Consider the following 17,718-nt stretch of genomic DNA (forward strand, 5'->3'; position numbering starts at 1 on the left):
AAATGCCAAGGGACTGGAGCAATAGTTGGATGGTTAAAATGTATAAACAAAAAATGAGACGTGTTAAACTGTGGGAACTACAGAGGAATAAAGCTTTTGGAGCATGTATTCAAGATACTAGAAAGAATAGTAGAAGGAAGATTGAGAGAGCTGATAGGTATACATGAGCAGCAGCTTGGGTTTATGAAAGGAAAGAGCACAGTGGATGGTGTTCTTATAGTAAGACAAGTCCAAGAAAAATATCTAGAAGGAAACAGGAAAGTTTACTTGTGTTTTGTGGATCTTGAAAAGGCATATGACAGGGTACCAAGAAGAGTAGTCTATTGGTGTTTGAGAAAGAGAGGAATACCAGAGAGGTTGGTAAGGTTAGTGAAGATGATGTGTGAGGGGTGCAAACAAAATATGGGGAGACTGAGACATTCCCTGTGGAGGTGGGCCTCCATCAGGGATCAGCTCTGAGTCCATTCTTGTTCTTCGTCGTTATAGACACACTGACATCAGAATTAAGGAACAATGATGAACGGTGGGATCTGTTGTTTGCTGACGATTTATTCATTATAGCAGACGCAGAAGAAGAACTGCAAGAAAGGTTTTTAGCATGGAAAGGAGCCCTAGAAAGGAATGTATTTAAAGTGAACATTCAAGTGGAAGATGGTACAGTGCTACAGCAGAACAATGAGTTTAACTGTTTGGGATCAATAATAACAGAAGAGGGAGGTACTGAGAAAGCAGTGAGACAGAGAGTGAAAGAAGCATGGCGAAAATGGAGTAAAGTAACTGGAGTCGTTTTAGACAAGAAAATGCCATTAAAGCTCAAAATGAAGATTTATAAGACAGTTATCAGGCCCTTACTATTATATGGGGCAGACCCCTGGGCACTTAAGAGGAAAGAGGAGGGACTGTGGGGAAAAATGGGTTGCTGGAATATCAGTACTGGAAAGGAGGGAAAGTCAAGATATAAGAAGAATGTGTGATATATGTAATGTAAAGGAGAAGGCTAGGGAACTCGTTTGAGATACTATGGCCATGTAATAAGAAGAGAGTAGGTGGAACCAATCAAGAGAGCTAAGAACATGCCAGTGGTGGGTGGGAGGAGTGTGGGGCATCAACAGATCAGATGGATGGATGTGGTGAGGAGGAATGTGGGTGAGGTGGGACGAGGGGAAGAAGATGCTAGGGATAGAAATAGATGGAGAAAGTTGACTTGAGCGGCCGACCCTGCTATACAGTGGGACTAATAAGGTCGAAAGAAGAAGAAGATATATATATATATATATATATATATATATATATATATATATATATATATATATATATATATATATATATATATATATACTGTATATTATTATATATATATATATATATATATATATATATATATATATATATATATATATATATATATATATATATATATATATGTAATATATATGTACTGTACATACATATATTTCATAATATATATATATATATATATATATATATATATATATATATATATATATATATATATATATATATATATATATATATATATATATATATATAGGCGTTTATGTGCGTGTGTGCACTTTGCATAATATAAGCAGCCAGTATTTCCTGGAAATAGTTGCCAAAACACCGTAAGTTGGTGCCAAAGAAATTAGATTTGACAAATGCAGTTACTCATGTAAAGAATATTTTAATGCTTTATTTTTACTTCCGAAAAACGTATAAAAGTTAACGGCTCAATTTTCTGAACAGACTTGAAAAAAGTCTTGAAAATATCTATTTGTATTAGCCTGAGGGATATTATATGGGTGTTGTTCTTGCCTTTTTTTGTATATGTTAATAACATTTCATTTTGATATTTTGAATTATTATTTTTAACTGTTATATATCATTTGTGTTTCAACTGATCTGTCTAGCTCCATTTCGTAAAAATATCCTGTGTGCTTTCTAAAGGATTTCCCCACTTATCCTTTTCAGTGTAATTTCGTAAAAATATCCTGTATGTTTTCTGAAGGATTTCTCCCTCATCATTATCAGTTTGAGTTCGTAAAAATATCCTGTATGCTTTCTAAAGGATTTCCCCACTCATCCTTTTCAGTGTAATTTCGTAAAAAAACATCATGTTATTCTTTCTGAAGGATTTCTCCATCATCAATGTTAGTTTAATTTCGTAAAAATATCCTGTATGCTTTCTAAAGGATTTCCCTCTCATCATTTTCAGGTGACACAATGTCCAGCATCATCAAAGGCATAAAGGCAGCTTTCGGAGACGTGGAGATGACGCCCTACGAAGTGCTGGTGGAGCGAGGGGTCAGTGATCAGAAAGAACTTTTTCAGTACTTCAGAACACAATTTGTTTCTGAAGATCAAGGCATTCCTCCATCTCCAACTCACCTTTCCTTTTCTTGTTTTCATCATCAATGATTTTGGCTTCCAGTTAAAACACAAAGTTATTGCATAAAATCTTGAACCATAACTGCCATATGTTGGTACTACAACATTTTGTGGTTTTCCTACTCGCCTGATTCTGATGATTTTTACCTAGGCAGTCGATAAGTTTCTATTAATTTTATTCATAAATTCTGTTGGCTGACAGTATAAAATCTACTCCGCATTAACAGAAAAGAAAAGTCACCTCTCCCCTTTCCCGCCTATGTAATGCCATTTTTCAAGCACTGTTTTTTTTTTTTTCCTAACACCACGGATAAAGTCAGGTTTAAATTTTAAAAGGGGCTGCTCGCAATTACCTCGTCACTGCAAACAAACTTGTGTTTGAATAGCTCTGTGCATTATGGCAATACAGAGCATTTACCATGTTATAATCCTAAAAAAATGCGCGTATCTTTTGTTGCATGACATCTTTATGATATTGATTTCTGTTCATTATTCAGGTTGAATTTGGCCCCCTCTAACAGCTTGTACTCTAGTAAAATTACCCAGATTTGTAGCAGGACAGAGATAAACAAAATACTGATAGACCTATTTCCTCTAGAATTATAATAACGTTAGAGACCATTTTTTTATAAATTCGTGTTAGCGTTTCTTGGTAAGAAATTAGAATTAAATGTCGTCAAAATTTATAAATCTGCAGACTTCTAAAAGAACTTGAGCATCTTTATCTAAACCATGATGTGGTTATTTCGTTGGAAGAAAAATGTAATCAGTAGTATGTAAGACATACGAACCCAGATTAAGAAACGCTGTGGTAACCGAGGATGTATATCCTGTTGCATATGTAAGGGAATCCTTATCCAGTTATCAAGCCATTCACTTTCCTTCATCTAGCCAGAGTATTTGCTCACCTTAAGTCACCTACTCAAAACTCCTCCTGACTATCTGGATGAGCAGTAATCGTCTCCCATCTTTGATATTCACCTTTAGTAACACGGTACAAAAGAGTGTTTTCTTTGTAGTGCAATTCTTCAGGTTCAGGGATAACGTTTTGCCTTTGCAAAGGCCTTGCAATAGGATAAACCGTAAATCAGACACGACCGCATAAGTTCGTTGGATTGGCAAAAGTTATTCATAATGACAGCCGTTATTGATGGAGTTCTGCACAAGATGCCTTCCATGCAAGATGTAGTTGTTGGTAATTGTTTCTAATTTGTGCTTTACATGATTATATTCTTTAGGCTAGGTTACCCACCGTTTGCGACCATGGTTTAGAAATATAATTTGGCTCATCTTTGGGTGTGATATGTAGGCAGTACTGTGATAGGCGGTTCCAAAAAAAGAATATACATTCAGTGACCCGATATTTTGGTCCCTCTCTTTCATTTGAAAAGCGCTTATGTGAATTAAGGATTTTCCAGCATGAAATGTACCTTACATACATGTGCCAACGCAATTTGGCATAATAATGTAGATGCATTTTTAAATCTGAAATGGCAATTTTTTCTTTATTAATCACTATTTGATACCCTTATTTTTATTAATTCCGTTTCGAACTTTAAGTGATCTTCATTTACCGTTTGACCTACGATTCTTAGGCTTATTGTGTTGACTGGGTTGTACTATGGATGATTGTCTACCAAAATAAATGTCATTCACTCGCCGCCAATAGTAAAATACGACACTTTAAATAAACGTAAATGGTGCTACTCACTGGAACTAAAATCACAGTCCAGTTTGAATTAAATTTGATCCACAACCTTTACTAAGCACGGCCTCAAATTTTGTCTCCCATCATTCTTGCGAAAAGTAGCCTTCTGGTGATCGAAGTCCTTACAATTTGCGCTGCGCTTTGTGTCGAAAGTATTTGCATGAGCTTCCTTACTGACAGTAACCGGAAATTCCTTACATTCTCTCGAGAACTTCAGCTACTGAAAAAGACATAAAATCTGACTCTGCTTTTAGGTCCCACAAACCACCGTAAAACTCTAATGAGGTAAGTGGTTACAGTCTCTCTCTCTCTCTCTCTTTCTCTCTCTCTCTTGGTGGTAGAAGTAGTTGTCGTAGTAGTGGGAAAAATCGGTTACCATGACGTGAAATACAAGCTTTGGATAAAATTACGGGCGTCATGAAAATAAGGGAATAAATTACGCGTCTTTAATAATTCAAGAATAGGCTAAAGCAACATAATTGATGTTTGTAAATTACCATCTGGACTGTTCTTCGTTTGAGGAGGAAAATTCCTTTATGCATGTGTTATTAGGTGAAAAGCGAACATTTATTTGCAGCAGCTACATAGCAAATTACACATTGTTCTGTCAACGCAGCTATTCATAATCATAAATATCGAAATGTAAATGAAATATAAGATTTATGACAAGGGCCAAGCGCTGGAGCATATGAAAGGGAAATTGAGAGTAAAAAGGTCTTAAGGGTGTAACAGGAGGAAGACGTCGCAGTTGCACTATGAGCAAGTGTTGGCAGAGTCTGGAAAGTAAGGTGAAAGAAAGAGAATATGAAGTGAGGTTCAGTAAAAGGAATGAAAGGGGTTGCAGCTAGGGGCTGAAGGGACGCTGCAAAGAACCTTAGTTATGTCCACAGCGCACCGAGTGAAACGCACTGACGGCACTATTCCCCTACGGGGTAGTCATAAATATGGACCTTGCTGATAACATTGTGCTGTGCTGTATTCCCATGTAACTCTAAGAGATCATTTACAAGCTTTTGTGTTATCAGCGTTATTTATTTACCGCGCCCAGAGACCAACATTATGATATTCCTAATAAATATGTAAAGTAGAGGTAAAGTTACTGTTGATGGGGTCTTGTCAAGTGAATTTGCAGGAAGTAGTGGGGATGCCACAAGGGAATGTTATATCAACCTCGCTTTTTGCTACTCGCGTAGATTTTATGATGAAAAAAGTGGTCGGAGGAGGAAGAGGTGGTTTGCATTGGAGTAACGGCAGACTTAGAATATGCAAATGTTGCTGCTTTAATCAGGAAAACACCACAAGATTTAACAAGAGTCTTCAATACAACGCTTCAGAAATCTAGACTCTTGATGGATGGGGCTAAAATGATTCTAAGAAAAGCCGAAGTAATTAGGACAGTCTGCACAAAGGGATGAAATAACACTAGACAAAGAGTTAATGAGGTTGAATCTTTCAAATATTTAGGAAAAATTACATCTACATCTAGTAGTTTCTCTTGAGTCTGAATCAAACAATGGCCTGGGTAAATAAATAAAATCAAATAGACTGACATTGTATAGACACTGCGTACGGCAGTAAGATTATGCATAAATCTACTAAGATCTGCCCCGTAGGTGGGTAGTACCGTCAGTGCACCTCATGCGATGTACTGTAGGCATTACTTAAGGTTCTTTGCAGCATTCCTTCGGCCCCTAGCTGTAACCCATTTCATTCCTTTTACTGTGCCTCCGTTCATATTCTCTTTCTTCCATCTTACTTTCCACCTTCTCCTGACAGTTGATTCATGGTACAAGTGAGAGGTTTTTCTCCTGCTACACAGTTCAAAACTTTTTACTGTCAATTTCCATTTCAGCGCTGAATGACCTCATAGTTCCCAGTGCGTTGCCTTTGGCCTAAATTCTATATTCTATTCTGTTCTATTCTATTCTACTTCGATCTCTTATTGCGAGATGGACATGAATTATGGCAGTGAAACTATATCCAAAAGATTCTGTCGATATGAGAAGAAAGCTTGAAGAGGAATACTATGAGTCAGAAACGATACCATACGGGAAGTTATGGAAGTTCCATATGTAGACGAAATATAAAATGGAGATGGCACGGACATGTCCTTCTCACAGCCCCTGGGAGTACATGATATTGTCATCTGGGCTTCTGTGGGTTCCAAAACTGTTGGAAGACTCAGATCTACTTCGAAGAGCACTACAGTAAGGGAAGCTGGAGATGAGAGGAAATTTGTGAAAGATAAAGCACAGGAAAGACATGAGTGGCGGAATTTCACAGAGGCCCTTTGTGTCACACGGCACTGAAGCCAATGACAGTGATGATGACGAATAATAATACAGTAATAATAATAATATGAACACTAATTCACTGTCGCACAAGTCAGCTTGCCATGAAATTTGAGAGCACGCCTCCTACAGAAGAGTACTCATACGTGAAAAATAAAGAAAAGGAACAACAAGAAATGATGAATACAGTGTAAACATTTGTTAAACAACTGCAGATCTTAATATATGAAACTAACAAGTACTAATTAAGCGAATAAGGATTAATGCATAAATATATAGGTAAAAAATAAATTAGGAAAGTTTGCTAGTGTACTCTCAAATAGGGGACCTTGAACTTAAGCCAGTGGAAAACCATGCTACAAAGGTAGTAACACAGCCTAATGTTCAAGAACATTGACAAGTGTTGTCTTGGGGATAACACAGGAACCGCACAGATATTGTAATGAATTAATAAAACATATGTAGAAGAGCGAATGTTGAAACTACAAGAAAATAATCATGCAAAATGTAAGAGAGAACTACAGTACATAAAACAAAAGTTCTGATTGGTGACCCCATCTTTACAAGTCGCTTCAGGTCGTCCTTAGAGAATCCCAGTACGCAGCATTATTATAAACTAAATTTTCGTAATGGCTGTCAATTGAAAATTGTTCAGCACTCTAGTGATAGGAAAAGGATGAAGCGATACACATTTTCTTTAGTGAAACCCTCAACGCCAAGACTCGTGAGCGTGCAGAAACCTCCCGGAGTAAGTTCAGAGAAAGATGCCCTGAGAAGTGAGGACTTTTTTCAGTTCTGATATTCGAAAATGGGGCAATTTTTGCTAAAGCAAATAGGCTACACAGGACTCTCCTATAAAATGAAAGTTTAGTTCAGATGTTGGAAGTAATTCAGCGAGAGTGATCAGGTTCAGTGGAGTTTGCCCTTACTACATTTCACTTTCATGCTCCAAATCTCCAAGACAGAACTAGAGATCCGATAAGAAGTGCAGGCGTCGTCGTTTTATGTTGTGTCAAAGAGACAAACAGTTTTTATCTTAAAGATGTATTTACATTATTGTGACATCTTTTAGTTGATGAAAAGAATTCTCTCTCTCTCTCTCTCTCTCTCTCTCTCTCTCTCTCTATATATATATATATATATATATATATATATATATATATATATATATATATATATATATATATATATATATATATATATATATATATATATATATATATATATATATATATATATATATATATATATATATATATATATATATATATATATATATATATATATATATATATATATTTATATATATATATAATCTCCAATGCAACACGAAGGACGCGTGCTTGAGAATATTATAAAATCCATGTCAGAAGGTGAGTAAAAACTGAGACTTTGAACAAGTACTTTCGTAGTGTATCCTACATTTTCAAATTCAAACTGAATACAAAAGAAGTTGACAGAGCCTTGTATGCAAAAACAGAAGGGGGCCGGGGTTACAGTTTGTTAATCTGGGCAGCATGTTCTTTAAACAAAAAAGACAGGGACAAAGGATCAAGGGATAATCCAGTGTGGAGATTAACATTCTTGGTGGACGTAACTTCAATAAACACAGTTTCTAGCAGATTCCTTTTCTGATGGTCGTTGACCTTGTCGATTATCGTTGATTTATCCCAGTTCATCGCATGGCCTGTCTTAAGCCAGTGATCCACAATGCCATTATTTGACAAGCCTCTTGAAATGGCATATTTGTGTTGGAGCTTCTTACTTTCAGTCCTTTTGATGTTTGACCAATATAAATCTTATTACATTCTTTTCAAGGAATACTGTATACAATATTGTTTGAATTGGGGGCTAGTCTTAATTAGGTTATTTCTCAAAATATTACCATATTTAAATACTAAGTTAGTATCAATAGTTTTTAAAATGGGCACTGCAGGAATGAAATTAGGATGAAATGGTAAACAAAGAATATTCTTAAGTTATAACACTAGTTGGATTGTAATATGCCTCCTATTTTATCAATAATTTTAAAATTCAGGACTACAAATTCTAAGAGCTCTAAGGTACATACTGGAAAATGTTGACACCTTAATTTGTTAAGCATGGTTAGAGTAAAAATAAATATATGACATTATTCGTGGATTTCCTATATACTTTAAAACAAAAACTGGTGTTATTTTTAATAACTGAGACATCCAAAAATGATAAACAATTATTTTCTTCATATTCTGTTGTGAATTTTATGGATGGTTCAAGATTATTAATTTTTTGCAAGAAATCAGGAATATTTACATTTTCTTTTACTATACAAAAACAGTCATCTGCATATCTAACCCAAAACACCTTAGAGAATAGATATCTTGGAATAACACTAGACTCAAAGAATTCCATGCAAATATTAGACAAAAATGGCGAAAGAGGGTTCCCCATAGCCATACCAAATACTTGTTCTTCAAAATTACCATTGAAAGTGAATTTACAATTTTTTATACAAAGGGATATCAGATTAATAATAACATTGGTAGGTAATTCTAGATTACACAAGTCCAAATTTTACGATAAATATTGAAGTAAGTCATCGACAGGAACTTTAGTAAATAAAGATGTCACATCAAAACTGGTTAATTTGTCAGTACTGGATAATTTAATATGGGAAAGTCTAGCGCAGACATCAAGAGTTTGTAAATGGGAATTTGAAATAGTACCCAGAATAGGTGATAGTAATTGAACTAGATATTTAGAACGTTTATAACTAATAGAACCGGTTGAACTGATAATGGGTCGAATAGAGAAATCTCTTTTTATGGGTTTTGATTAATCTGTACATGTAAGGTAAGGATGGGCTAATCTTTAACACTTTCTCCTTTGTTAAACCGAGTTCCTTTAGTTTAGTTTTTATTTTAGAATTGAAACTTTTTATGACATTAGCTAATGGGTCTTTCTGTAGTTTTTTGTAAGTACTAGAGTCAGATAGTAAGTTTTCCATTTTTTCAACATAGCTAATTTTATCCATTATTACAAAAGAATTGGATTTGTCGGCTTTGGTTTTGTGCAAACTTTTATGTGTCTTCGTATCGTGAATTGCATCTGTAAACCTTTTTGGGAAATTCACTATTTTATTAGGTATTTGAAGTAAGCCGAAGAAAAGACCCTTAACTAAATTCATTGAAGGTGAGACAGTTGTGTTTTTCTTTTCTAGTTTGGATATCTCTGAGATGATGTTTGTGCACGAAATATCATCACTAATAGAATATGATAAGCCTTAGCCTAAAGCGCATTTAAGATTCTGGTCCAGTTCTTTGTTCGAGAGGTTTATTACACAGTCGTCTTTGTTTGTTATTCCAATCACTCATCTCGATGAGACTTTTTCATTTATGATCCAGGTGGTGAACTAGTTTGTGTAGCTTGAATCTAAGTCGATTATAAATTCTGTTCAGTAGCACTGTCATCATTTCAGTGTGAACTTGAAAATATAGAATAAATAAACTACGAAAGTACTTGTTCAAAGTCCCTGTTTTCACTCACCTTCTGACGTGGATTTTATTTTTATATATATATATATATATATATATATATATATATATATATATATATATATATATATATATATATATATATATATATATATATATAAAATAAAAAGTTATCTGCCTTTACGTATTTTAATTTTTCACGTGTTTCAAGTTTACTTCGTGTAAGGGGAGAGAACTGATTTTCTTTCTTGACTTAACAGTGTTTAGAAAAGTACCTCTTGCCAAAAAGCCTTTTATATATATAAAAGCGATTATATTCAGGAAATAAACATACGCTGAGCAACAGGAGTTTAGTAACAAAATACTGCGTTTGATGCAACTTGAACATTTGTTACAGAATTGGTCAACATACAACAGAACATGAAAGCGCAAGTTTCGAAAGTTAACTAATTATCTTTTAGTTTCGTCTGTTGGAAAAATAGTTATATGCAGGTACCAGAATTTAACAGGGAATTTGTTTCAAATTTTGTCGCTAGTGACAACGGATTATGTCCGACTGTAAATGTCACCATACTAAGGCCCCCTTAGAACAATATATTTTGTAAACCTCAGTTTTTCCATTATCTCACTCTTGCTGAAAAGATTGAATGGAAAAGTAATAAGGGAATGACCTGCGAATGTGAGTCGGTTTGGTGGAGAGGTGTAAACTCTTGCGAATCCTATACTCACCCTAAATCATTTTAGACCATGACATGACAGCAGCGCTGTTCTCCAAGCCGCAGTCTTTTACGTTATGATATTTTAAGGTTAGGGAAAATGTCAGACACTGGTGGAATTATTTGAAAATGGGAAAGTAACAAAAGATTGTGACTTCCAATAATTGTGTTTGAGGGTCATTTCGGTTGTTCTCAAGGTTATAAAGCAAGAAGTTAGTTTTGACAGTTCGTTTTTAGGTATCAGTTATTTTGTGCCATATGGTGCCTCTTTTGGTCTTCTTAATTCTGTTTCTTTTCTGTAGTAATAATTATAAGAATGTTATCATTATGATATTGTTGAAATTACAGAGAATGACAGTAAACTAGGCAAATTTTTTGTCAAATGTGTATCATTTCATTACCGCCTCTTTTCGCTCACTGAATTTAATTTAGTTAGTGCTTTCGAAAAAAATACCTTTTGAAAATTTAATGAAAAAAGGAAAGATGGTCAAGTAAAAATAAATGCCTTTTGTTTTTTCTTTCATTGGTTCAAAAATTACTGGTGAAAATAAATTCTCTCCTCAGGGTTACGAAGAAAGGCGGTATCCAGGGAAGAAGTGGGTCTGCACTTCAGCGACTGGTATGGAATACAACGAGTTGATCTCCCCTATGTTCAGAAAGCTCTTCAATTACATATCAGGCCGGAATGAACCCAGTGAGTATCGGGTCGACTCTTCAATTTGTATTATTCAACTCTGACTCTTAGCATTATTTTTTCATGAAGCAGGTTTTGATATTTTATCATTAGGAAAAGATTTTTTGAAGGAAGAATATTTGACACGCATATTATTTTAGGTCAATTGCTTCCCGGATTATGAATTGAAGAGTTTACCATGGTAGGAAAGTAATTTATGAAAAGATATGGATATTTCCTAGATAGTGACCCCCAAGGGTTTTCGGGGGTCGTTATCTAGGAATAAGATTTCTTGGGGGTCATTATCTTTATGATATTTACAGTCTTTTGTTGTATTTTTACGGTAATCGCCAACGGGCTTGTACTAAGCACGCCACAAAGGTTGATACATACCGTGTTAAAACCCTTGGGGCACTATCTAAGAAAGGTCCAACGATATCTCGTGCCACGTGCCTTCATAAAACTGAAATAATATGTTTTTCCTTCTTCCCTAAGACGTGAGGATAGACATGACCTCACCAGTGACGACCTTTGTTGAACCAGGGGCAGGACCCACTTGCGAGTCGACTTTTACCATGGGATTCCTTATTCCTGAAGAGCACCAGGCAGACCCTCCTCCATCAGGAGACAACAGTATATTCATTGAAGAACGTCCAGCAATGGTTGTGCTAACCAGGTGAAGAATGGGCTTTTCTTTCTTTATATATCCACAGATAAAGTAACGAGCTAAGCTTCATAACTTCCGTTCAGAGCCGTATCTTTGTGAATACAGCACATAAAATCATTCTGCCACAGTATATAATTCTGGCATACTGTTGACGAAAAATCTCATTTTAATATTGTCTCAGAATTCCATTAATGAAACTCCAAAAAATTAAGTTTAGAATTAGTTTGACATCCTTGCTGAACAGGTAAAAATTACAGCTGCTGACTATGGAAAATGACATTGCTTAGAACTATAGGCACCTTTCTGTCTGTACGTTATTCTCATTTTGCTTCCGTTTCTGGTTTGATGTTTTACCTACTTGAATCATCCAGATGAATGTGCTTCAATTATTTTTAATAGGTTAAAAATTGTAGTTTGCATAGTAATTTGAATCATGGATAAAATTTTTAATTCTTTTCATTCTGAAATTGCCTCAGAAACCTATGAAACTATTTAATGTGATGTTTGCTAATAGTGTCTATGACTGCGGTACAACAAGTTAAGAAACTGATGCACCACATTTATTTTAGTTTCTAGATAAGGTATTTTCATTCCAGACGCTTTGGTGGTTACGCTTCCGACGAAATTATAATAAAAGAGGCCAAGGAACTGGCAGAGGAGATCCAGCGACAGAACGAGCCTGGCGTCAACTACAACCAGTACTACATAGCTGGATATGATCCTCCCTTCAAACTCTTCGGACGCCGCAACGAGATTTGGTTCGTCAAGACAACAACCCAGGATATAAATGAAGCAGACTCGTCGAAGCAAATGGAAATATCGTCCGTTGAGAGCAAAGACCTCATCAAGAACGGCGATGTGATTGCTGACAGCATTCAGAGCAAAGTAGAGGAAGCACTGGGACATCAGATAGACAAAAAAGTTGAAGAGGAGTAATTTTGGATCAGTATTTTGGCCGCCATAACTGGAGAATGGCGGCTGCAGTGTTTAGATGACTGATGATTATTCATTACTGAAGAGAATCCCAGAATTGTAGACAAAAAATAAAACTACATCCTGAGTCTCATTTGTTGTGGGAAAGGGATTGTGAGTTTTTGTCATATTTTATTTAAGGTTATTTAAGGTGGGAAAACTTAGTGGCCTTACGTATGTAATAAAGTGTAGGTTTAACAATCAAACACAAGAAAGAGGTGATCAGGGACAACGTTGATACATATCATGGAACTTTTGTGTATTGTTTGAATCTCCTTTATTCTGCAACTAAGCTTCGACCTCGAATATTTGTGTTGTTTAAGTTGCTGTGAGGCGTTATCAATGTGTCCTTACTCTACGAAGCCATATGAATGGCATTTACTGGATTTTATCATTTGGGTATGTTCGGATGCACTCTCAGATGGAGAGTGTATCCAAAAGGTGAGGAAAACTGGAGCTTAAAGATGCAATTCAAATATATATATATATATATATATATATATATATATATATATATATATATATATATATATATATATATATATATATATATATATATATATATATATATATATATATATATATATATATATGTAATGTAATCAGCCGCTGCCACAATCATACTTTTATTTCTAAATCTTGGATGAAATCCATGGCACTGTATACACCCACACACACAGCATATAAGCAGGGTGTGGAACTCTCCTACCCTCCTATACTGTACACACTGCATCATGGCACTTTATGTTGTACATACACTCGTCCCTCCTTGATGTTGGGCCCCTTACTTTCATGTGTCCTTTCATAAACTTCTACTCCATCTCTCCAAAGTTTACTAGGTCTTTATCTCCTTCTCCTTCCCAACACTTCTGAATTATACATTTCCACTTGCATTCCACCCATGGATTCTTTCCTTGTGATTGAAGAGACATCTCAAGACACTGACCTGTCCTTTCAGTTACGTTAACCCTTTTGCTACTACTACTACTTACCTCCCCTTTTATCACCTTTTCATTTCATCTTAATTTCTCTTTTGTTTATTTTCATTGAGCATCCACATTTAATCTCCCCGCTGCCTCTTATGTGTTGCGTATTTCGTAACACCATCTCTCTCATCCCCCTATCGTCCATTTTATTTGCCCCTTATGTCTTGTAAGGATCATGTGTTTCCATTCTTCCAACCTCCATATTAACATTCCTTTCTCCATCATCTTGCTCACATTTACAGTACTCTCAATATAATTCTTTTGCTAGCAATTCCAAGCTACTTTCTGCAGATTCTTTTCATTATCGTCATCCAATATCTCATTCATGACCAATTTTCCTTCCCCACAACTTTGCAGACAAACAAGATATCTCTCTCTGACCTGACCTCACTCTGTCCATGAAGATATTAAAAACACATTGAGACATAACACTTCCTTGTCGCAGACTCATTGTTACGTCAGACCAGTCACTCTCCTGTCTCATAGTCTTCCACGCAGTTAATTTTCATTAAAAGCTTCTAATTCCGTTCAACAACTTGCCTTTTATACTATTTATCCTCAGTAGCCTCTACATTGCCTCTTCTCAGTTCAGTGATAAGCTTTTTCTAAATCCGTATATGTTAATTACAGGTTTTTCCTTGCACACAAACTTCTCACGCAATTGCTTTCTAACTTCTTGTCCCACGCATCCTCTTGTTTGTTGAATTCCACACTGCTCTCCCTCTCCCTCAGTCTGGTGTCCTTCGTCTTAACGATTAAGTCGAAATCATATCATTCTTGAAATTCCCCTTTGCCACTTTCACCATTTTTCAAAGAAACAATTGCTCCTCTCACCCATTCCATAGGAAGCCTTACCTCATCCAGGCATATTTTACATCTATGGTCAGTCATTCAATACTGTTGTCACCAGCACAGTGAAGCATCTCTACTACAGTCCAATTACACTTAGTGTCCTTCCATCCATCAGCCTCTTAATTGCCGTCATGTCCCCAGCAGTCACTTCCATAAGCATTTTCAGACTTATGTTTCCGCTCTTATTTCATTGCTCTCGGCCTCTTTTCTGTCCCTCAAAGTCAAGAATTCCTCAGATATTCGGTCCGTTATCCCAGGACTACATTCACTCTACACATTTCTCTGTGGGAATTTTTGTTTTGAGATCCATTTGTTCATTAACATTTTTCTCTGCATTTGATTCCCCGTAGAAAATCATATACAAAGTCTGTGCTCTCCTTCTCCCCGCTTATTTTATTTCTACCTGCTCTTTCCCCCGTACTTCTTGACTAACCTATCCTTCCTCCAGTATACCTGTGCATTATCATCTCGACTAAACCTCTTCCTATTTCGTTCCGCGTCTTACTGTTTTTATTCCTTCTTTTTACCCGCCTATACCCCTAGCACTCCCTACTGACACTGACCCCTTCAAAAATTTTCATACTCGACTACTGCTCCCTACTCTGTGTCACTTTTTCGTCCATTTTCTCTTTATATTGCATCTAGACATAATTTTTATCAAACTGATTTATCTGAATTCCTTTTACATAAACATTTTCAACATTGCCCTTCCAGTGTAAACGTCTAATTGCTTTATCAAAAGCGAAAGTATTAGTAGGTGTACTCCAGCCACTCTCAGTATATCCATCAACGCGCCCTTCCTTCCACTCGACACCGACACAGTGTAACAGACTTTTTACCTCAACATCTTCTTTCACCTAAGTATACTTTTGAATATTTTATATATACGCCCAAGAGGAATTAAATTGAAATGTGCATTTTCCCCGGCCAGGATGCGAAGTCGGACCTTTGGTTTGGATACAACGATTAACGGTCGCCTTTGGCCACTTGAAAAAAAAAAATATATATATATATATATATATATATATATATATATATATATATATATATATATATATATATATATATATATATATAATGCTTGTGAGTCTGCTTGTGCCAGCTATTATTTATACAATTTATCTGTTTACATGTGAGTATCTACAAGTAAAGAATGTGTGTACGTTGTGGAACATTTTGACGCGATTGTTGTCAGAAGTTTGAGCTGTAGGTTAAGCATTCTTCGCGTTGTGTACTGATCAGTGCTTTAGTTATTTCATTCAACTTTGTATTCGATTTTTATTGATATCTGTGATCCACATTTTTTATTGTACAGCCATTTGTGTGGCCCATGGCCACTCCCAGTTGAGTGTTTTATTTCCGTAGCGTTTAAGATAAATGCGACACAGTGATAGCTCAGTGTGATACGTATATGAAATAGGATTTTTACGATGAATTAAAAATAAAATACTTTTAAGGCAGATTTGATTAATTTTATATAAAGTGCTAACGTTTGTGTAACCCTTTATTACGGAACATAATTGTTTTTCTCACGAAAGACTATATTATCTGATGCTGACCGAATCACATTCAGGAGTTGTTGAGAGAGATAATTGATGTCAGAGTTTGGAAGAGTGAAATTGCCACAAAACATGGATACGTCTGGTGCTGTTTTTCTCTGTACTGGTGGGTTTGCTTTTCCAGAGGGATAAGGAAGGTTCCATTTTAAATTTTTAGCGGTACACGTTAGGTTTTCCTTTGCAAACTGTACTGATACCTTATGAAAGTAGTGAGGTCTGTATGGAGAGTGATTTCTGTGAAATATTTTAACACAAATCTGTCACATTTAGTAATTTATCATCCTTTCAGTTTTTTTGCTTTATATATGTTGCGTAAAATTTCTAAAGCATCTTTAAGGCTCTCTCTCTCTCTCTCTCTCTCTCTCTCTCTCTCTCTCTCTCTCTCTCTCTCTCTCTCTCTCTCTCTCAACTTCGGCATGCATTCAGCTTATGACCAGTAAATGTTTCCCATTTTCATTTCCTTTTCGCATGGGTCATGCCCACTGAAGACAAGCAAGACCCACATTGGTATCAGATGGAAATGAGTTTGTACTGTACGTATACTAAGTTCATGAAGGAGCTTGTATATGAAAAATAAAAATCATGCGAAAGGTCTTCATTTCATTGTCGTCACTTCCTGCCTTCTGAACTTGAGAATCCCAAAGTTGTCACGGCGTAACATGGTTTTGCTAACTTGAGCGTCTCGAACAGATCTGGATGAATATTACTAAACTGGATGTCGATTAATTTTAGGATCTTGAATATTTCAGAACGTTGGTTCACGTGTGATTGTTTTATGTCCTCTTACAGTAATATTTTCTGATTTCTTTCTGGGGTGCGTTATGTTGTAGCCGTCTTACTGTATCTGTACTATACATCATATATTTTTGTAAAGATTTGCAGCACATTCGAAATCACACGTGATAATAAATGTTGACGGACAATTGTTTGTTTTTATTATTTTCCCTCTATTTCCTCTGAACTAATGTTCCCTCTCTGGCACAATGGCAGACAAGACTTCATTCTATCGGAAATCTATCCGCACAAGACAAGCCAGGCTCCAGAAAAAATAGACCAGTGTTGCATCATCATCTTCATCTAGTAAGTCTAATTTTGGACCCGTTCTTTTTGGCCTCAAGCTAGTCTGGTTTTGTTTGTTGATTAGGTTGTTGTTTCCCTCATTTGTTTTTCAGTATAAAACTTTATCATTTAAAAATAAATGCAGTTTAAACTCTTTTTAAATATTTTCAATCGTGCACAATGTTTTAATTTTTGGAATGACTTTTTGAATAACTTTAGTGCTTTATGCGCAAAGATCCGTCTCCCTCCCCAGCTCTTTGTTACCCATCATGAGGCGCACGGCTCGCGGAGTCTCGGGTATTCTGTTTTCAGGTTGTTATTTTTATTGAAATCTAGTTCTAAATACAGATTTCATGTTCCGTTCCTACTTTAAT

General features: G+C 35.7%; 1 protein-coding gene across 1 annotated transcript in view; it reads left to right on the top strand.

The window, feature by feature from the left end:
• Positions 1-17,208, top strand: part of LOC136840595 (heme-binding protein 2-like) — a 68,744-nt gene extending 51,536 nt beyond the window's left edge. Inside the window, exons 2-5 of the mRNA XM_067107264.1 lie at positions 2,216-2,304; positions 11,141-11,270; positions 11,745-11,925; positions 12,513-17,208. Of these exons, the coding sequence (XP_066963365.1) occupies positions 2,224-2,304; positions 11,141-11,270; positions 11,745-11,925; positions 12,513-12,852 (732 nt within the window). The 5' untranslated portion in view covers positions 2,216-2,223 and the 3' untranslated portion in view covers positions 12,853-17,208. The remainder of the gene's footprint in view (positions 1-2,215; positions 2,305-11,140; positions 11,271-11,744; positions 11,926-12,512) is intronic.
• Positions 17,209-17,718: the final 510 nt, after the last annotated feature.

Source organism: Macrobrachium rosenbergii, chromosome 8 (assembly GCF_040412425.1).
Source record: "Macrobrachium rosenbergii isolate ZJJX-2024 chromosome 8, ASM4041242v1, whole genome shotgun sequence".
In the NCBI taxonomy this organism is placed as follows: domain Eukaryota; kingdom Metazoa; phylum Arthropoda; class Malacostraca; order Decapoda; family Palaemonidae; genus Macrobrachium; species Macrobrachium rosenbergii.